Source organism: Temnothorax longispinosus, chromosome 10 (assembly GCF_030848805.1).
Source record: "Temnothorax longispinosus isolate EJ_2023e chromosome 10, Tlon_JGU_v1, whole genome shotgun sequence".
Taxonomy (NCBI): domain Eukaryota; kingdom Metazoa; phylum Arthropoda; class Insecta; order Hymenoptera; family Formicidae; genus Temnothorax; species Temnothorax longispinosus.
In genome coordinates this window covers 19,040,566-19,062,788 of record NC_092367.1, presented here as the reverse complement: position 1 = coordinate 19,062,788, position 22,223 = coordinate 19,040,566, and the positions used below count along the sequence as shown (strand labels likewise).

At 38.6% G+C, this 22,223-nt stretch overlaps 2 protein-coding genes across 2 annotated transcripts; both read left to right on the top strand.

Moving 5' to 3' along the window:
- The first annotated feature begins 629 nt into the window (after positions 1–629).
- Positions 630–10,270, top strand: Nt1 (Neurotrophin 1). Its single transcript, XM_071790561.1, has 10 exons — positions 630–1,699; positions 4,115–4,252; positions 4,604–4,897; positions 6,503–6,611; positions 6,703–6,826; positions 7,371–7,529; positions 7,782–7,940; positions 8,311–8,648; positions 8,726–8,993; positions 9,268–10,270. The coding sequence occupies exons 1-10, from the start codon at positions 1,667–1,669 to the stop codon at positions 9,491–9,493; spliced, it is 1,848 nt and encodes a 615-aa protein (XP_071646662.1). The 5' UTR covers positions 630–1,666; the 3' UTR covers positions 9,494–10,270.
- Positions 10,271–12,381: 2,111 nt separating this feature from the next.
- LOC139820582 (uncharacterized) lies at positions 12,382–21,818 on the top strand. The gene is made up of 2 exons (XM_071790951.1): positions 12,382–19,488; positions 19,918–21,818. Exons 1-2 carry the CDS (start codon positions 12,382–12,384, stop codon positions 20,158–20,160), a joined length of 7,350 nt encoding a protein of 2,449 aa, XP_071647052.1. The 3' UTR covers positions 20,161–21,818.
- The last annotated feature ends 405 nt before the right edge of the window (positions 21,819–22,223 follow it).

The following is a 22,223-nucleotide window of genomic DNA, read 5'->3' as shown; positions in this document are numbered from 1 at the left end:
GACGAGTACGTTAAGAGTAATGAACCACATGATCGATATCCCATCGTGTAGAAAAACGACATTGGATAACTTTCTCTAAACAATCGTATACTGTTAATCGCGCTGTAAAAAAAGAACGGCAAGAGAAAATAACTATATTCGTTAATTCATTACGGCGCTTATGCCGATTAATTTCTTTCGACGATATGCCATTTTCTAAACGAGATGAGTACCTAAGTATAGCCAGCCAAGCGTGATATTTTATAATAATAAAAACACGTTTTCGCGAAAGCGCCATGTACCTCGAGTTGAATCATGCGTGACAATTCAAATAGCTTTCGAGTAACAAGTAAAAGTGCCTATATTTTTTGTTGTCTCTATCGCAATTTTAACATTTTTTTAAATAACTTTAAGTGATCTTTTATTTATCACGTACTTTACCAGAATATTACACAAGAGTCCAGGCTTAATTGATTAGAAAAATATTTAAAAAAATATACTAATATTCTAATTTTAATTTAAAATGCATACACATTAAGGAATTAACGATTGTCCAAAATTAATGAGAAAAAACTCGGACTTTCTATCAGTATATAGGTTGCCAAAGACATTCTGTTTATAGATTTATATAGAGTCACCTGCTTCACGCACGCGACAAAAAGATCGTTATGATCGATTGAGAAGAAAAACTTTCTCGACACAATAGAGTGTCACATCGAAAGTACGAGACTACGAGATCCGGAACAGCAATCACAGAAGGAACAGCGTGTTGATCATCTGTTAACCTAATGGGTATAGCGATAGTATACATGGTGTCCTATGTTCTTCTTATTTCCTTCAACTTAATTCTTTGATCAATTTAAAGTCGATTTTTTAGAAAAAATTGTTTTTTTTTTTTTCAAAATTTTAAGTATTTTTATATAACGAATGTTTAAGTAAAAAATTGATTATATTTTGTTGAGGAAGAAAGTTCGTTTTAAATTAAATAAAATTTAATTTATGAAATCTTCGAAAGTTTATTGCCACAAAAGTTATCGGGATCCCAACATCTTTTAGGGAAGATACTTAAATTGATGAGAAAATAACTAGATGGAAGAAAGTGCGATGAACCTTGAATACCGTGTATACCGTAATACAAGTGTGCGATGCTGTGTAATCTATTGACCGAGAGTATAAAGCCCGCGCTCTCTCGCACGGACGGAGAGGAGGAGCTCGGCTGGCCGACTTCTTCCTTCTCTTCGCGGTACGACACGCTTATCCACCAACCCGACGGCGGTCCGGTTTTCTCGGTCACGGCTGCACGAGGGGGAGATCCCGTGTTCCTACATTATCCCCACGTGGACCATGCGGGGAGGCTCTTCATCTCCTACCACCTACGAGAGAGCTGATGTTTTGCGCCAGTTCAAAGAGCAGATCGGCAGCAGGTGGTTTTGGCGAACGGATCTCGGTACCGAGAAGAGTCTCTCTAGAACGGAGATCTTTCGTATTTCGTGGTTTCATCGGTCAATCGTCAAAGAGGTTCCGCGAGCGCAATCTGCGCGAATACAATTGAGTGTTTAATGATATTGCTCTATGATAGTGCTGAGAGATTGATAAATCATTGCAGTGGTAGAGTGACAGTGGAATCTGTGATAATTGTAAATCAGTTCACACTGAAACTGTTGATGAGTCTTAGTGGTTCGATAGGATGAGGATAGGACAGTCGTACTGGGTGTTGTTGGTAAGATTAATTATTCTTTCGGTAATATGTAGTTTTAATTTTTGCGGCTGGTTAAAAATAGTAAAATTTTTTGTCTTTATTTTGATCCTTTTATTGTTAACTGCTACTAATTCTATCATAATTTTTAGCTTTAAGATTTTTAATGCTTATCTAATCGCACTATAACTGTTCAAAACGAATGGACGAGGAATCTTTATAATATTTTTATGTACACAAAATATCTAAATTTTTTCTTCTTTAGTATTTAAGCTAATTATTAAAGAAATAATCACGGTGCTATTATTATTTTTTTGATCAATAACTGAATTAAAAAGTAATTAATTTTATCAGCTGTTAATTCTTGAATCGCGCTTTCAAAGAAAGTTTTATTTCCTGTTTTTGCCGAATGAATGAAGTTCCTCATTCCTTCAGTTTACTGACCGCGTGATGCTCTCTGCGTCAGTTTACCTGGTCCAAAGTGAAACAACGTTTGTCGCGACCTTGATCCAGCCGCTCGTTAAAGTGAGGAAAAGTAATAGATGCTTCGCACCTGCATTGGAATATCGAGTTTGCTCTCGCGCGAGAATTCTCGAAAGGTTCTTCATTAACGCGATAAATATGGAAATTGACTTGAAATAGCCGTCATGAAATGCTCAAACGCAGTCACGCGATTTTGTTTATTGTCGGAGAATCCATTGAATCAAGTGAAATCATCTGTTTGCCTCGACCATTATTGAGTCGTTACAGTATAAAATTACGGCATGATAGGTTCTTAATCTTAACAGGATTGTGTAAAAGAAGCATGTAAGAAGACTAAGAAGATATTATAATAAAAATGAATCAACTAAACATAATTAAATATTATTGTCTTTATATATATATTTTTTATTTTTAGATCTAGATTCTTTATTCTAAAAATGAGTGAGAGCAAGAACTAGCTCGATCCTTGATAAAAATGTATAAAGATTGATTCTCCCTTTCTCCCTTTCTCTGGTAATTTTCAACTTTTATAAATTTGCTTACAAATGAGCACTGTTCGACGTATCTTCACACACATTTCACCAAATTAAAAAGAAGAATACATTTTTAATGACTGGGTAACAATCGAGGCATTCATGTTCAAGCTGAGAAATGGATTGTTTTGGGGTTGCAGGCGCATATGCTGCATCGCGTGATGTATCATGGTTAATGGCATTCTCATGCATACATCCTGCATTGTTGTTCCGAGCTCGATTGCATTTTAGCGAAACTAAGTTGTCTTTATTAGAGTATCGAGAAGAGATTTCGCTTATATGAAGCGGTTCCATTAATTGTTAGAGCGCAATAAGAAATTAATAAGCGTTAAACATAAGAATAACGATCCAATCTATTAACATTGATGGAACTTGAGCACCAATAAATACTAGCCCCCATTTATTAATACGCCGGATATAAATCTACGTTCACGGCTAATGACTAGCTTTCGACATAATTATCTCTTATTTATGATAATTAACTTGTTTCGTTGAAAATAATGAAATTCGAGAATAAATTTATCAAGTTCAATTACAGGTTGCCAAGAGTCAGCTTAATTGAAACTTACGGTCATTTACTTTCACTAAATCCAACTCTTGGCAAAAATAATATACGTATAAATTACATATTCAAATTATCAGGTGAAGTCTCATATTTACCAAGTCATTGAACCTGCATAAGGGATATATACTTTCGCGACGGGATGTTTAAGAAGCTCCCTTTTCGATGATTGCGCAGAATCGCACTACGATCTCTTGCATCCTGCGAAAGCTCATTGCAACCACTGCGCTTCCGGTGTAACGAACGTAAACGCGCAGCCGACGTTTCTTCGGACAGACTTCCTCTTCGTAAAAAAAAAGAAGACGAAGAGAGATCTCTTGCGCGATAATCGGTCCACGTTCTTGGCAAACAAGAGATACGTGTAACGTAATTTACGCTTCCTTGCAGTTCACTCGCGGCTATGTATAGCGGCTTTGCACGCTCGTTACGATTGTTCTTTCCGGAAGTTGCATTTTATTGTCTCCTCGCTGAACCACGCGCGTCGTTTTCACTCGCGATTCAATTAAATCAGCGTCTCGCGCGCGACGCTCACTAATTAGCGTTATCAGGAGTTAATTAACATACTATTTAATTCGCTTATGAAAATTTATATTTTGATTCGCAACCACGATTTCCTAGCTAACGGTTAATTATAATTTACCGTATTAATAAGATTTAGATAACATCCATTTTAACACTTCTGACAATTAATTAGGCAGGTAACAACGTAACAATGCATAATGTAGTCCCAGATTTATTAATACGTTGCACATAATGCTTTACAAGATGTAATTACTAAATTATCTAATAATATTATCCACAGCAATTATAAAAATTGTACATCGCAATATACGACGTGCAACTTTTTGTTTCATTTTCTAGACAGTCGTGCTACTGTCTCCAATCCATGCCGAGAAGAAGAACAATGTCAGCAATGTCGATGATGGCGAGAAAGTTCAGGAGAAGATATCGACGTCCCTCAAACTCAGTGACGAGGACGTCAAAAACAGAACGACTAAAGTACGAGAAGTAATGGCATCCGTGAGTGAGCACGTTTGCATAGAAAACTTTCGAATGACATTTATTTAATATTGCTTCTTTTATTTATCATGAGATATAAATTGTGTAAAACATAAGATAGAAAATCTCTATAGAAATATGAAGAAAATTTGTGGCACGGGAAAGCAGTTGCTGATTCAGAAATAAACCTTTATAGATATAATACTCGATTGAATAAACAGCATTATACATATTTTGGTATATTATAAATTATTTTATTTAAATCGCCGTAAAATTAATCGATAAAATAATATATTATTCGCAGAATACGTGTCTTCTAAATAAAACTAATCTTCTTTTTGTCTTTTCTAGGCGATGCCGGAGAAGCGGGAACAAATCGGCGAGGTAATACCAAAAATACGTAGCACGTCACTGCCGCAAAAGCTGGCTACGCTAATCTCCACGAAAATATCCAACAATGACACGACCTCACCGCCACTCGAGGAAGTCCAGTCTCTTGTCGGCGGCGGAAACAGAGAAAACGCGAGTAGGGAATTGATGCTACCGAGCAATATGGCCATAGCGAAGATCATATCCAACGATTCCGACTCCGAGGAGAGCGAGGAGGAGGAGGATAGTGACGAGATGCCCGAAGCATTACCCGAGGTGAGTTAAAACGCGTGCAGATGAAAAAATAATATTATCTTAATGTGATGCGCGCGCACGCAGTGATCTATCGCTTCGACTTATCGCTTCGACTTTTTCCCACTATCTGAAAACGGTAGAAAGTCGAGTTTGACGTGTCCACTTGTCGTAAATTTCAACGAGATTTATCCCAGCGGTTAATAAATATGTATATTTTCCCCGGCAGTCGAGTTTCTCACGGCGCGATGTCTGTAAATATCAGTTTTTATATACATGCAATCACTAATAAATTTGAGCTTTACAGCGATTTCTAAACTACCAAGTTCATGTCTAGATTGGTATCTGCCACATAAGTATGATTATATTGATCGTTGATTACTTTTATGCAGATTCTAGATCGATGCATCATTTATTTTTACTTCCGACTGAGAGATTGAATTGTAATTGAAAATCCTTACATTACTTGATTATTTTAACACATTTTAAATATATTAAATATATTAAAAATTATTTTATAGATTTTTATATATGTATAAATTATTTTTATATATTTTAAAAGTTCTATTATGCGTTTCGTATATTTTTTATAGATAGATTATTTACATAAATTTTATAAATCGATCTTATTATACGATATCAGCATGCACATGTATGTTGGAAATGATTAATCTTGTAAATGTTTTTTTTCGTAACTTTGCCGGGTATTGAATTTACCTCCGGTTTGTGTCATATAGTACACTAAAAGGAACATAACATTTGTCGAATCTTCATTCAGCATATGCTTAGATTGCGCCATTCTCGGATTTAGAACGGGCGCATCGTATGATTTCACTTGTATAGCGGCGGCCTTTAAGCAACGCCTTTTATGCAAGTACTTTCACGTGTTCGACATATTTTATTACGACGACTCGTCGGCGTCGCAAGGACCATCTCTTGAATCTCGTGAGTGGTGGTGTCGCGGTTACTATACCGTCAGATATATCGCGCGGAAGAACGACTTTCCATTCCGGACATTAATTAGCGAGCGACTTGGACGGATATAGGCGGATGTTGATTTATTCTGCGTGAGAATAGATAAGCGGCGACGGTATTACAATGAATGAGCTTCTCTATAGAGAGTGATCGGAATAAGATAAAAATCTATTTTAAGTAGAAGCACTTCATTATTATTTCAATTGACAATACATTCATTTATTTAGTAGAATATTCTGTATTAGGTATATTGAATTGTCATATTAATAAATCTAATGCAATTTCAATCTGTGGCGCTTTTATACGCATGACACATAGAGCGCACTCGCCACTCGGTGTAAACAATATTCCTCTTAAGTATACTTAAGTAAACGATCATTAAGGTCAGTGCACACGGACAATACCTATAGGCGTTTATAATTACAAAGAATATACCGCAAATTTAATGTTCGCACGCCAAGGTGCAATTTTGAATTTATCGTACCTCGTTAAAATTAATAAGTGACAAATTAGGTAATGTTTATTACATGTATATTGTTATTAATTAGTTAAAAAAGGGAGATGGAGATGGATCTTTGAAAAGATCTTTTAAATCTGATATAACGTGATAATATGATAATAAGAACTCTCATAAACAAGTTGTCCGAATTACAGGCTCAAGAGCTGCGGCTAGTGAGGCCTCAAGAGCGACGGCGACCCGTGTTCGTCAAACCGTTGCGACCCGTGAGACCGTCTTTTCCGAACAGGCGGAACGTTTACACAGGTCAGTTTTCTAACGGTAATCGACAATCGTGGATTTATTGCGCCGAATAAAAGTGACACGGGCCGAGACAGATCGTTGATGATTTCCGCAGGTTTACCGAGGCCGCCCGTCATGCGGCCGTCTAAACGGCCGAGCGAGCCGAAGAGGAGACCCACGGAAAACGAATGCACTTTCTTCACAAAGACGGTGTGTCTCGAGGCCAGCGATTATCCGCAGTGAGTCTGCCCTGAACTTTCGTTTCGGCATTGAATTAATGACGAATATTGTTACGCGGCAATTTGCATACGGCCGAGATTAAAATCTCCCGGTTCGTCTTAATTGGCATGCCGGCGGTTTTCACTTTCCGCATCTCTCCCCTCTTCTCGAGAGTATTATTAAAATAACGGTGACCGAATTGTAAAGATAAATAAAGCATTGACCGTATACGACAACACTTAATTGGTAGAGTACAGTCAAAGTGTATTATTACAGAATTCTGTGAAGACTGTTTTTTAAATTTGTTAAATTACCTTTTTGCAAATTATTTATTTGCATTAACTGACTTATTACAGAGCTATTGCATTGAGCAATTGCAATATCAATTTGTTAGCATTTCTTGCTAAATTTCTCTAAAATTTTCATTACTTGAGTTTACATTATTCTTGCGATTAGTCTTTCGAATAAGTAGCGAAATGCATAAAAGAAATTTTCCACGTTGGAGAAAATATCGGTATTATTCGCTTTCGCGAAAAAGCATTAATAACGGTTTTAACTTTCTAGCGAAGCGATAATAAGAAGTTTAAGGTCCAATAAGGAAATGGTATCCGCATTGTTGACCGATTACAAGGCGCAAGACGGAAGCGCGGAAGAAAAATTGCCGAGCGCCCTACCGTTGGAAAATAAATATGAGAACAGATACGAGAGCAATGAGATTAAAAGGTATATAAAATACCGGTGTTTCTTCTCATCTCTTGAAAACTACTAAATTTTATATTAACATATTTTAATTTTAAATTTCTATTGATTTTAAATAAATAGAAAATAATGCGCGTGAATAATTTAAATCTAAAAATTATTTCTTTGCACGTTTTATATTTTAAATTTAGTTAACATAAATTATAAATAAAAGTGATAAAGAGTGATTAAGGTAAAAAATTATTTTTACTACTTATTGCATATTTTTGCTTTCAGACGATTTGACAATCCCTTCGACAACGTGGAGGAGGGTTTCACTTGTCCATCAACTGTCAAATATGCTCGCCCGCAATTAGCGAGAGCTGCTTCCGGAGTATGGAAATATATAATAAATACAGGTGAACACACCCAGACGATACGACTGGAGAAATGTTCGTAAGTATGACAACCAATACTTATTTTATTCAAAGAAGGGAGAGCAATTTATTTGGGCATTAATTATCAATTTACGTAATATCCCATTTGAACAGGCTAAATGAAGGCTATCTGATCAGAGAATATTAAGAATATATATTTTGTAAATCATTTTCTTAAAATATAACCTGCAGTAAAGAATTATGAAACATTAATTACGAATTAAAGTTAATGTATACATATGATTTCTCTTTATGATGATATACTAAAGAAAAAGATACATAAAAAAGATATTTTATAATAATAAATTATTTCATTTTTAATGTCTATTTTTTTATCTTTTAATAATATTAAAAAAACATTTTAATAACATTTAATGTTACTTTCATAGCAATCCACAGTCAAGTTGCTCGTTTATCTCCGAAAACTATCGTTCCTCCTGCGTGCAAGTCTACAACTATCACAGACTGCTGACTTGGGACCAGAAACTGGGACTACACATGGACATATTCAAAGTTCCGACCTGCTGCAGCTGCCACGTGCACGGCTACGCCGAGATTTTCCCACCGCATCAGAAGGATCCCCCAACGAAGCCCAAGGAGACGTTTCCGGGCGCGGATTTCGCGACGATCAACGATCAGAAGGACGATTTTCAGGATCTCAACAAGCCCGTCGTCCTCAATCACATTGCCAAGTACACTTCCACCTTAAACTACGATTCCATCCACGGTACTTTACTTCAGAATTATTCGCCGTCACCCACACAACATTAAACGACCTCAGTGAATCAGTCTCGTTTCCTTCAGGGTCCAGCAACAAGAAGCCGGTGCTGGAGATCAGTCCAACAAGTAGGCCCAGCTTTACTAATACTAGAACTAGACCGAAGAAGCCCCCATCGATCCCGCGGCCATACGACAAATTGCCGCAACAGCACGCGCCCAACACGCGAGCACCGGGCTACAAAGGTCCATTGACCAAGAGCAGGCCTACTCGACTCAACAGGCCACCTTTCAGACGAGAATCCACCGCCCATGAAGATTACACGGAAACTTCCCGCAACAGCACGACCAACCGGTGAGTAACGTGCAACATTTTTATTTTCAATTTATCAATTCAGTATTTTCTCTCTAACATACCTTTTTACAAAATATTTTTTTAGAGAAATAATTGTCAGATTGTAATATCTAGGTTTGATGAGAAACGTCAATTTTTATTTTAGAATTTAAGGGTAATTTTTGAAGCCAAAATTAATCTTTAAAAAATTGAAATTAAAAAATTGTAAAATTTAAATTAATCTTATAGTTAAAAATTTATTAGAATTGTCTGTAGCTTAGAAATAATCTTTTAGATACAGTCAGCCGTACGACCAGGACGTGGATGCCACGTCGAAATTGCAGAACGGAGGCTTCGACGACGAATACCAGGAGCCGCAGAGGAGAATCAATTATAACTATCACCCAATCATAGACTTTTTCAAGCCGGAGGCTTCCATGCTGCAATCCGCGGAACCGCAACTTGCCACCCAGCCGGCACCGGTTCAAAGCGACAACGCGTGGAAGCCGATGATATCTTAGATCGTAATGTTCTTTCTTCGGAGTACCTGACATCCTATTTTAATAAAGATTCCAAATCATATATTTCGTGAGATTCGCGTTTCGTACATTAATATTTACGACCGTGAGAGAGTATTATTTCCTAGAGGAATACCGCGTGTTCCGTGCGGTAACCATGCTTATTGTTTACGTGCCTTTCTAAGGCTTTTTCGAGTCGAGTTCAAACAAAAGAGAAAAAGAAAGATCCGAAATTTAATTAAAATTCTAAGTAAAGACTAGACTACATTTAATTTGACATTTAAATATCTTACAAGACATATCAATAATTAGTTTTTCTTCATCAATTAATTAAGTGACGCAAAGATATATAGTAAGTGATAAATTTTTATTCGGATATCACTTAAAAAATTATTTGTATAGTAAAAACGAGAAGACACATCCAGAATAGATGTTGGAATATTATGGCCAAAATGGGCAGATGCAATGATCGTTTCATTTTCTTTTTGGACTTTTGGACATGTTCGTCTTGATCTAATATTTATTAATCGTTACCTCTCCCTATAAATTATTTATAAATTATGCTTAAGGAGTTTACGATATATGATTATATTTTGTATCACCAATAAAGTATTCTTAGATTGTTCTATTTTAATCTTAACACCTATTTGTTTGACGTAGACTGATTCAATTGTGTATTTCGTAGCCGGAAAGAGAAAGTATTCGAAATTTTATTCGTGATACAAGCAATGCCAATCGCTATTAGCATGAAATGTACACGATCACAGTTTATTTGCCGTAACTTCGATCAATGATCTGTGAATGCAGTTTCACATTTCATGTATCGGAAGTCCAAAACTTTTTCCTTTTTCCTGTACAGCACGCTGTCACGCCAGGGTGACTGAACATTTTTCACAGTGAATTGAGATTTTTATTTTGCGCAAAATCTAAAAAAGATTCTAATATGGTCCAACCGCATCTTCGTACAAATGGAGAAAGCTAAATTTCTCGCAGTGTGTTTTGTAAAGACTTCTCTACGAGGTGCGTACTAACAGAGTAGAAACAGGAAAGAATCAAATCTGTTTTATTGTTGTCATGGTTTGATTTCTATTAATCCATTCTAAAATTTACGGGAACGTGTTTGTCTAAGATTTTATAAGTCTTTCATGTTATACATATATAAATTAAAATGCGCTGTCTATTTAAAAGTTTTCAACAAAGAGACGATATATGGCATAGAACATATATTATACTGTAAATGTCGGGAAAGTGTTTTAAAAGTAGATACTAAAACAGTCTTACTAAAATAGTTAAATACATACACACTTATTACGTACACTTTGTTCTTATGATAGAGCAACGTGCGTGAAATGACATTCTCGTTTTAAAACATTATATTACGCCATCGAGACTAAAAATTGATGATGAAATAATATCGTTTACTACAGTCGACTCGGTTTGCGCAATTGTAAAATCATTCGACTGATGCTCAGTTACAAATTATAAAATTAGCTTTTAACGTTAAGGCATTTAAATATATGATTATAAAAAATTCTACTTGTTTTAATGTCAAAATAATAGTTGCATCTTAATAATTGTTTTGTTTTAATATAACTTAATTATATTTCCGGAGATAAAATACATAAAAAATGATTTTTTTATTAAGCTATATTCCGAATATAAAATAATTACAGATTAAATTAATTGTTGAATGTTATAAGAAAAGATATATATTTTAGTGTAAACAAAGTCTGATCCGGTAATTCGAGATGTCTTTATTAACACAGGTTTGTAATGTTTTCATACAAACAAAGATCGTATTGGAATTACAAATACAAAGCGAAGAAAGTCCCGTAGCTCGAGCGACACGCTTCGCGGCCCAACGCGGAAAGACACGGCACACAATCGCCGTGCCGAGACGAGTGGAGCGCAGCCGGCGAAACGAACCGTTCACAGCTGACTGAATGAAGTAAATCGCGTTATGCTGTATGCTCGTCCTGTTGGATATTCTCATGGTACATCTTTATGCCTCGTGCTTTTCATGCGCCTCATCCTTCCACTTCGCGTTAATAGCGGCACACTTTGCTCGATTAACGACGCGCGCGCTCCTCTTCTCGCGCATCTTTTACGAGGCGCTCGTGATTGCGCCGTAAAATTAAGGGTATGAGCGCATAGTAATTAGGATACTGGTGGAGCTATACGTCGGAGTTTCTAATACGCGAACCGGAGAAGAGAGGCGTCTGGGTGAAACGGCCTGGCGAACGAATCCAATCGAGAGTGACAGAATCGTTGAACGATCGGATCTGCACGCTTCGCGGAGCAGGGTCTCTAGTTGTTCCAACGTTTTTCACCCTACCTCGCCTTTCGCAGATGGCTGGAAAATATAAATTAGGCCATGCGGCCCGTAGCGCCGGTCAGTTTGATGAAAGACCTCGATCAAAGATGATTAGAAATCACGTCGACGGCTCGTGCGTAAAACGCGATTTTCTCTCCTTTGTCGCGACGAACGCAAATTGATAAGCGTCACCTGCCGTCCATAGAATCCGCGTTCTCCGCAAGCCGAGTAACGTAACAGTGTGTTTTCTTCCTCCGCTGTGAAGAGTCTGAAACTGCAATTCGTTGTCATATTCGAGAAGCGAATTCGATATTCAGTGTCGTTCTATATTCGATCTTAAACTGATACAATTCGTGTTTAATATAATACCTCTTTTCAAATATTATAATATAATTTTGTAATATATATTTCTAATATTTGAATTTTAATGCTAAATATTTTAATACTATTATTCAACATAATAATTGTGATAAGATGTGCGTACTGAAAAGTGTACTTTAATGGCAACTGTTAATTACATATTGAACAATATTTTCTCATCTCGATAGTGCTATGAAGCGAAAAACAAGCCAGAGAAATGGAGCAACAACGAGAAACCTATAATCTAATTGTGATTTTTCTTTTGACGATCGTCAGCATCCATGGCGTGTCATCATCGAGTCAGAATCTCTACGCAATCACCACTACGATCGACATCGGCTCCGACGTTGACAATGTTACGGATCACTCCGGGTTGCAGCCCTTGAACACTACGACATCGATCTATCAAGATTCTACAACCTATTTACCAATTTCAACGAGTGTACAAGCGGAAGAAATACTCGATTCTTCGGAAACGAATTTTCTGAATCGATTCGCGCGGCCATCTTATCAGTATAACGAACACACGGATGACAACGACTCAGAAGAGTCTCCAGACCATCTGATACCATATTCGGAACATGAAGAGGCTAGAGACGTGCCTACTCAACCAAAATACGTAGCTCCTGGAATCTGGGCGAAGCCGCCGCCTGAAAAAGGCATCCCTCTCGACTTCGTGCCGACGAAGCTGCACGCTCAAGTTCGAGGCAGCCACGTTGTGAAGAGATTGCCACAGCAACAGGCGATCGAAAGCGCGGAGACGGACGAAGAGAGGCGTAACGCGGCCAGATTGAAGGAGGTCGTTACCAATTCGAAGGTTAATACGGTCTACACCGAAGAGGGATACGAGGATTCGGCGTACGACCACGCGGGACACGTCAGGGACGCCGATTTTCACGAAGGATACGCACGCAAGCTTCACGATCGAAAGAAAAGCGGAGAAAATTCTTCAAGCGATAAGAAGAATGAAGGGAAAAACAAGAACTTAGTGCCCGATGAATTCGAGGAATATGAAGAAGACTATGAAGATCATTTGCAGGAAAATAGAAAGTTTGAGGGGACAGATGATAAAGATAATCTGATAGGACACGACAGGAATAGCTTGGAAGGATCTGAAATAGATCCCAAATTCGTTGCTGAGAATAATATCCAGAAATTGGAAGAGGACATAGAGAAAGATGCTGAAGAGGCCGAGAGAAGTTCGAAAATATATCAAAATGCACAAGAATCGAAACTTCGCAACGATATCAAGGTTGATAGCTCGGAATTAGAGAAATCTCAGGTTAAAGATAATTTAGAACACGAGAATAAAGCTGTCAAGACAAAGAAGAAAAAATCCAAATTGCGAAATGAAAAAAATGATGATGTAAGCAAAAGAACAAAGCCGTCGAAACGCAAATTGAAACAAAAGAAGAAGCTCCAGCCTGAGAATTACGAGACGACAGTGCTTCCATTCGAAAAAGCAAGTTCAATTGATGTTGAAACGCCGGCAAGTCCCCACGGTTTTGTAACAAATTCTCCGTACTCGCAGATATACTCCATTGACGAGACGACCCTAAGCTACGTCGCTCCGATTACAACAGCTTCGTTCCAACAAGACGAGCTGACGACACCTAGTTACAGTCAGCTCTTCTGGGATTACTTCAAGGCGAGGCAAGGTCCATCGATCACCGAGGCGTCCACGCTAGTATCGAACTCGACAACCATGAATCCGCAACAGGAAGCGCGAACGCCGATCGCAGTCGCGACCATTGACGGTCACGGCCCGTATCTTTTAGTGACGAAGGAGGAGACCGTGACGTCGCCCTCGACATTCCTCGATCCGCGCAGCTTCCGTTCGCGAAATTTGTTCTCCGATCCGGTTGAATTCGGTCCAACCTCCGCTCAAACGCACAGTCGTCATCTACTTGGACAAAGCGACGGGGTCGACTACATCAACAACGTGATAACTACGTCCACAGTTGCAACGTTCACCAGCGTACCATCGTTAAGACCTGAAGGCGTAGAATACTCATCTTCGACTACTCTTCTTGACGCTACTGTGTCCAGTAGCACTCCAGCTGTAATGACACTCAATTTCACTCAGGAAGCTTACGCGCGAATAACCGATTACCATGTAAACCCTTTCCTCGGCCCTGTTCTCGACAACAGCAACATTGCCGTTGCCAGAAATAAGCTCAAATATAAGGTCCTGGCTCCTGCAAAACCGTCTCGTGATAAGAAACCTGTTAAATCCGTCACTCAGTCACCTGATCAACAAATTCCATCATCTTCCAAAGAAGAAAATGATAACAAGAAAATTCGCGATGGACTGAACGCAAAGTACAATAAGATGCTGAGTTACATTAAGAATAAGCAAGAAACCCAGTCTTTCCCGAAGGAGAAAAAGATCTTTTTTCCAGAAGATCTTACTCCGAGAAGGCTGCCGGTTCAACGAGCCGCTTATTCGATCATCTTAACGGATCATCCTTCGGCGATAAATCGTTCGACCGTGTCCACCGAAAGTGTATCGTCTCCGGAAGCTAACTGGAGAAGCAAATTGCAAAATCAACATCGTTCTCAACCGGTTAAATTACCGTATCGTTTCGATCCCTTCGCCCATGTTCAACCGGCGTATCCAATCTATCGTAAAAATTCATTTCCGACCACAAAACTATTGCCACCGCCACTACCATTGGCGAGTAATTACGCCAATTACCGTGGCAATAAGCAGAATGACAATCATCATTCTCATCTCGGTGGCAAACAGCATCAACGGCGAGATAACCCGTTTAAATATTTCCCTTTGAACCCTGAAGCGAGTTGGAGAACGCGATCCCGGAGAAAAAGATCCGACGAAGGTGAATTTCGTGACGGCGGTAGTAACGCTACGGATATTGATGTGAAAGCAGCGGCAAACAATGGTATGACTAATGACAATAAATCGGCGCAACAAGATAAAACTTCGTTTCATAGGGTAATTGATAGATCGGAAGGAAAGTTGTCGAGTCCGAGAGCAATCGATACATTGACCGATGTTCCAGACGCTATAAAACTCGTATTCCCCGCGAGATCGAGAGGAAACGAGAGCGAAACATCCAGGAACAAAAATAGCACTGTCGCTAACGGTGAAAGGAAGAATGTCGAAGACGCGAGAGAAACGATAATCGACACTTCAAACATAGATAAGAGAGGACCAATATTGATCCAATCGGCAAAGCAAAATGAGCGAATAAACGATACGGATGTTGTAGAATTGGCAAAAAAGAAAAGAAACGTCAAAAGTGAAACGCATTTGATAAAAAACTTGCAGGACAAAGTAAATGAAAAACATCACGAAGAACTATTGAACGAGTCTCCGAAAATCAGCGGTGACGTCATCGATACAGAGATTGCCGCGCGTTTTAACGAGAATGATAACGAGACTTCACCGAAGAAAAATAAAAAAGTCGAAGTTGAAGTTCCCAGCTTCGATTACGTCGAAGAACTTGTTGAAGATGATCATACAAAATCTTCGACGACGACGGAAGCCGCTATAGATTTGAAGAAGTATCCTTTTTATAACAACGAGGATTTACCCAGCGCGTCCGCGTTGAAATACGTCGTCGATCCTGGGATAATACCACGGAAGACCTCACGCGGAATGGAATTCTACGATTCTCGAAACGCTTACAAGCGGTGCGACGAGGTGGAGCCCAATCTGGACAAAGTGCTACCCGAGAAAGAGGAGCCGGATCCCGAACGAGGTCCGCCAGAGGATCTACCGCGTCTTCGTGGTCTTGGAGACAAGCTGAATTGCTTCAAGGCCAAGTACTTCGACGAGAATCCCCTCGACAATCCATTGTTCGCCGAGAAACTGGTCGAGGAGCCGACTCCGCCGACAGAATTAAATCCCACGAAGTTCGCCTCAAAGATCATGGTACTTCCCGAAGAGAACGATGAGTACGTCGTGCCTCAAGTTTCGAAAAAACCGGAACGCAACAGTCGCCAGCAGTGGCGAAACAGAATTCATCCGTACGAGACCCTTGAATCGATACGCGTCAATTACAAACACGATCCGCAAACCGGAAGAGGAAGGAACGCGTATTTTCACACTGTGCGCGGCACGAGGCTGTCCAACATTATGCGCAGAATGAAAAATCGAAAGTCTAAGCCGAAAATCTCCACCACTACGCCATCACCGAAGTATCAAACCGATTCCTATCAAAACCAGGTATACGAAGACGTGATGGGTAACATTAGAAACATGAAAAACGCTTACCAGGTCTACGAGATGACGACCTTGCCGCCGTCCACGCAGGTTCTAGTGACTGCAGGCAGCGAAAACACGTTAAAAATTGCGGAGGACACGTCGAAGGAAAAAAGTACGTCGAAGCCGGACGTTACTGACATTACTGACGTTATGAATAATACGAATAAATCATCGGAGATCAGAGGATTGGTACCTCCTCCGAAGTATTTAATCCACCGACAGATTTACAGAAAGCCTAGACCGTTGGCTAAGAACAGAGTGTCTCTTATAAGATCTCCGACCTTTCCTCGAATCATCGCTCATCATCGTACTATCAAAATAAACAAGCGCAGCACGACAGATGATATCGCGAAGAATTCTTCTGAAACTACGATTAATGAGAATAAAAATACGACAGTTAATGGATCTATAGAAGTCGAGAATGCCGTTGGAAATGATACGTTGACAGTAAAATTGATGGAAAAAGCAGCGAACAAAATAAATGTAACGACCGAACCGTTGGATTTGGAAATCGAAGAGAGTAGACCAATTAGCGTGCAAGATCGCAGTTTGTCCACGATCCTGAAGATTAATGATAAGAAGAAACGAAGAAACTCAACGAGCAGCGACCTGAAGAGTGAACCTCAGAAAATCGTCTACACGATCAGAGATCGAATTAGGTACTCGAAGCCCAAGTGGGACACGAGAGGATTCGGAAAGTTTACCAGGAGTTCGAAGACGGTGGATGAAGATAGCAGGCGAAAGGAGCCCCGGTATAATCGCATCGAAAGGAAGAAGAGACCAGTCAATGGTCGGCAGAACAATTCTACGATAATCAATTCAACTGAGAGCATTTCAAGAATCGAAAGTGCAATGTCATTAATAGAAGATAGAGAAAGTGGTACGACCGAGGTTTATCACGCAGAAGAATCCGCTGTACAACGAATGATTTTTAATAAAAAGGACGACCATCCAGAAGTAGAAAAGATCGAAAAGAGCGATACGGAATCTGAAGAAAAATTCTTCGAGGAGGACGAGGAGGAAAGTACGACCAACACATATCAGGTTCACGAGAATGTCGACGAGAACGGTTCCACGACGAATCCTCGGAGCTCGAAGGAAGTCCAGAATTTGCGACAGTACTTGGAGTCTGATCCACCGGGATACGCGGAAACATTTTCCGAGGAAGCGACAACGCCATCGAGTAAGTATCGCGCAAACATGAATGGCGAAGACAGCGAAGAGAAACAGGAGGAAGAAACTGATGATCCCGGAAATGTAGCAAATTCATGGGATAATGAGTCTTCCGAGAAAATTGAAGAACAGGTTGAAACGCCAACGAAATTATTCTCAGAAAACAACAATTCCGAGGAACTTTCATCGAAGGAAGAGAAAAGTTCGAACAAGGACCAGACATTTTTTACATATCCGAGGCGGCCGTCGTTGATTGAAAACGACGAGAATGACGAACACTCCGAGACGACGACATTCTATAAACCTTTCCCATTTTCAAGATATAAGTCGAAGCTTGAAAACGAAAGTGAGGAGAACAGTCCCGAGGAGGAGAGAGAGGAAACGAGCGAAGATTACGTATTTCCTTGGCATGCCGACAAAAAAAATAAAGAAGACAAATACAAATGGCTGCACCATCTTGACAGATACGAATATCCTTGGGAAAGGAGAGACAGATTGGCAAGAGAACGAAAGAAAGCCAGGGCGCGGTTTTTCGACGATGAAGACGAAGAAGAATCCGAATCCAGGAGATATGAAAGACCCACTTATCCTTGGAGTACCACTTATCCTTGGGAGAAGTATAATGTTCCTTCCAAAATTTACAGGATGAATACTAGACGCGATATTTCGCGCAGGAATATTGATGACAGCCAAGAATCTAGTACCGTGCCGTTTCCGAAATACAGCAGCAGATACAGTTCCAGCGGCTCAAAGCCGTCCAGCGCGCGTGAAATCAGCAGATCTATCACAAAGTTTCTGGAGAAAGACGATGAAACCGAAAGAAAAACTTCAAAAGAGATCGAAAATCACTCGCCTTCGTTCAGGCGGAAATCATCGCCTTCTTCGGGTAGAGGAATCTCCAGAGGAATGCTCGTGCCCGAAGATATCACGCAGCCGCCGAGAAGAAAGAAAGTAAGAAGAAAAATCTCTCAAGTTGACAAGAACGTGACAAATAATTCGCGTTTTGATTCGAAAAAACTCGGGAACGAAGAAATTATTAATGAAGAAAAGGAAGAAGAACCTGTGGAATATCTAAAATTAAACAAAGGTGATTTAGACGACCCAGAATTGTTGACAGAAGTAACAAGCAGCCAGGCGAGTCAGTTATCTAATGGAATGAAGGAAGTTCCTTCCGCGACTGAACAACGTAAAAAACGCCGACGCAGGATATCGAAGAGCAACTTTACGATTTCTCTCGATAATGAATCTGCCGAGTCTGTTACTAAGCCCACCAAAAAACGACGTAGAAAACCTGAAGCTTCGACAACAACATCGCCTTCGGCGAGCATCGATTTTGGCTCGAAAAAATCAGTTTTTATACCCATTCGAAAAAGATATTCAAAGAAAGACGAGACGACAAATAGATCAGATTTTGCTGATAAGACTTCAGCAGCTAAAACAGCCAAAGCTGATAATTTTCAGGCAGAAACTTCGACTCCGAAAACACGAACGGTCGAGCATCGATCGAGAGTCTCGAAAGAGAAAATCGTTACGAAGACCACTTATCCAAACGAAACAGAGAGCTTCGATTCTATGAAGACGAGTATGATGTCTGCTCGAAAAGAGCCGGTGAAGAGAATCAAAGTGAGACGCAGAAAGATTAATAATAATCGGGGTGATAATAATAAAAATTCAGATAATAAAAAGGAATTAATAAAGCCAGAGGACAAGGAAGAAAATTATGAAGTTAAGTTTGTTAATGGAGATAAGATTAAAAAATCAGTGATATTAGATAAACCTCAGGATAAAAGTAGAGATGTTTTCGGACGTTTTGGGATGAAAAAAGAGGAAGTTAAGAAGATAAATGATTTTGGCACTTACGACGGGATCGTTAACGATGAGAATGATAATGACGGCAGTGGCTTTGGGATACCTTCAGAAGTAAGTTTGTCACCGCACGACAGGACGGTTCAGCTGGCCGAATATGGCTCCAGACATATGATGTCCTCTATGTCTTGGATTTCAAAAAATTACGATTACTAAGGCACGAATTTTTTCTTATATTTTTTCGGACAATGCATTTTATTTAAATTAAGAACGGACAAGAACGAAGAATATAGCATTACAACATAAAATATATTAAAACTTTAAAAACGTGAGATCAAGTTATTTATCTATAATCTATAAAATATATAATACAAAAATAATGTCTCATACAAATATCGTGTTTTAGGCGCAAAGTAATATCATTTACAATGTCATAAATTAAGTATGAAATGACTTAAATTAAAATTAACTGTATGAATACATGTATAATTATACGTTCAATAAACTCATTCAGAGTTCATTCATGAAAGTTTGTGGTTTCAGATCTATGCAGTACGCAGCTTGATACAAAATATTCCACCGAATCGAGAAAGAAATCGAGCCAACGAAAGAACTGAGAATGTATCGAATAGGAGAACTGAAGACTGGAAGGAGCGAAATAACAGCAAAGAGGCAAACGAAAAAGAAAAGAAGGAAGACGTGGAACAAAAGCGGAAGCCGTTATTACAGGCCAAGTTTATAAAGGATCCAGAGCATAAGCTGTACTATTACGTAGAGCGTAAATAATTGGGGCCGACGTATTTTTCGTTTAATTATATAAACAACAAGAGAGACATTTCTTATTTCTATACCATAAAATCATAAATTGATATACGAAGTTTATTTAAAAATTTGTTGATAACTACAAATTTTGGCTCTTTATTTTATATTTCTTTTTATTTTATAATAAATAGTAATGTACAAGTAAATTCGGTCATATTTATCAGGAAATTAGAAATTGTCATAAACGCACCAAAAAATTGATTATAAAAACAAGCATTTTTATAAATTTTAAAATGTTTGCAAAAGAAGACGCGGCGCAAAGGTAACTTTGAACAATTGCACTCGAGTTTGTTTGAATACGCACAATATTCTTAATGTTGGCAGTAGTTGCCGTAGCATATTTTAGTTAATTAATCTTTGTTTTAGAGAAAGCGCATTTTAGACGCGGATGATTAAGCGCGATCCAATCGAGGGTGTTGTAATAGTTTCTTCCGACCTCTAATTACGTTGTTGTATATAGACTAGAATACTTTTGTTAAATAAATGTTACGGAGGGGGATTGCATAATGCCTCACTCGAAAGCGTCACCGTATCCGTTTTTTTCGACAGCGCAATTGTTGCGCGGCCTACGCGCGCGCGAAGAAATCGTGCGAAACACCGGAGAAATTATATCTCCTGTCGCTTGGCGAAACAAAAAGAAACCTCGTTAAGAGTTGAAATTTTCTGCTTACTCATTCACAATGCGCCGGCAATAATCGCTATCTTTTTCGACCTGACCGGTAACGTGATTCGTCCACTTTCGCGAACTTTGAGCTGATGATTTCAATATTAAACTCTTTCCCACGAAAGGTGTATAATTAATTATACAATGATACAAACGTGGACATTCGTGTGATGTTATATTATAATACGCAATATTTTATATGCAGAACAGAAGAGAAAGCCAATAATTTGGAATATTTTTCGTGATAATTTCCAACAATTATTTTATAATATATTGATCTTAATTATAGCGGTACAATAATTTAGTTTATGTTTAGATATTTCGTTGCATCTTTAACAATAGTGCTTTAGGACTTATTTAACAAATCTGTTTTCTCTCATTAAAAACTCTTTTAATCGAGCATTGTATCAATTATTTCTATACGTAATTATAATAGTTATTGGATGATTAAGCGCGTTTTTTATTAAATTGATATTTTTTGTTGCTTTCTCTTCTATAATTATAATACTTTGTCAGCAATATTTATCATCATAACAATCACTGCGATTCGTGAGTCTGCTGGATTGTTAACTTTGTTATACGTAATCGCAAACCGTCTTTGAAGAGCGGATACCCTTGATCTATTTTTCATCGCATGAGCGCGATAATCTTTTCGTGCAGCTTAATAAGCGACATATTGATAATAACACTGTTATCTGTCTGCAGCTATTAACGAGGGAAACTCAGGATAATTATGTCAGAGGAGAAGCCTGAGAGAGGCCTCTACATTATTGTACAAATTGATTTGTTTTTATGGGATAAAATTGTAATTAATACTCGAAATATAACAACTAATTTAATATAATATATATAACTAAATAAATGCGAAGTCAAGTTTAGCCAAAATGCATTTGATCGCATGATATTCAATAAAAGCAGAACAGCATTATAAAAAGAAAATTAAGGAATAAAGAGCATCGAGCCGTAACGGGATGTAAGTGTTAATATATTAAATGTATTACAAAATTACAGACGTTTCGAAAATGCCTTACCAAATGTTGCGTGAAATTGTCTTTCCGTCGCGATGTATAATTTACGGGCGATAATTATCTTATAACAACGGCGCCTTATGTACTTGCATTCGGTATTTATTTTTTACTGTACCGAAAAATATACGGCTTTTTGCCGTGATAATCCTGTCCCATATTGCATGGGTACGACCTTGCAGATGGCGGAAGGGCTCAGTACCTTGAGGAGTTCAGGATACCTATTATATACGGAACTTTCCAAAATGGATTTCGATCGGATTCTATTCTGAAAAGTTTCATAATGAGAACTCATCTGTACTCTAACGACGGAGAAGCCAAAGGTACTCATTGCGTTT

Excerpts from the sequence above, each read along its gene's own strand:
- LOC139820582 (XM_071790951.1), top strand. The coding sequence starts at position 12,382 with ATGGAGCAACAACGAGAAACCTATAATCTAATTGTGATTTTTCTTTTG. Across the intron at positions 19,489-19,917 it reads GCTTTGGGATACCTTCAGAA|ATCTATGCAGTACGCAGCTT; the intron begins GTAAGTTTGTCA and ends TTGTGGTTTCAG.
- Nt1 (XM_071790561.1), top strand. The coding sequence starts at position 1,667 with ATGAGGATAGGACAGTCGTACTGGGTGTTGTTG. Across the intron at positions 1,700-4,114 it reads AGTCGTACTGGGTGTTGTTG|ACAGTCGTGCTACTGTCTCC; the intron begins GTAAGATTAATT and ends TTCATTTTCTAG. Across the intron at positions 7,530-7,781 it reads GAGAGCAATGAGATTAAAAG|ACGATTTGACAATCCCTTCG; the intron begins GTATATAAAATA and ends TTTTGCTTTCAG.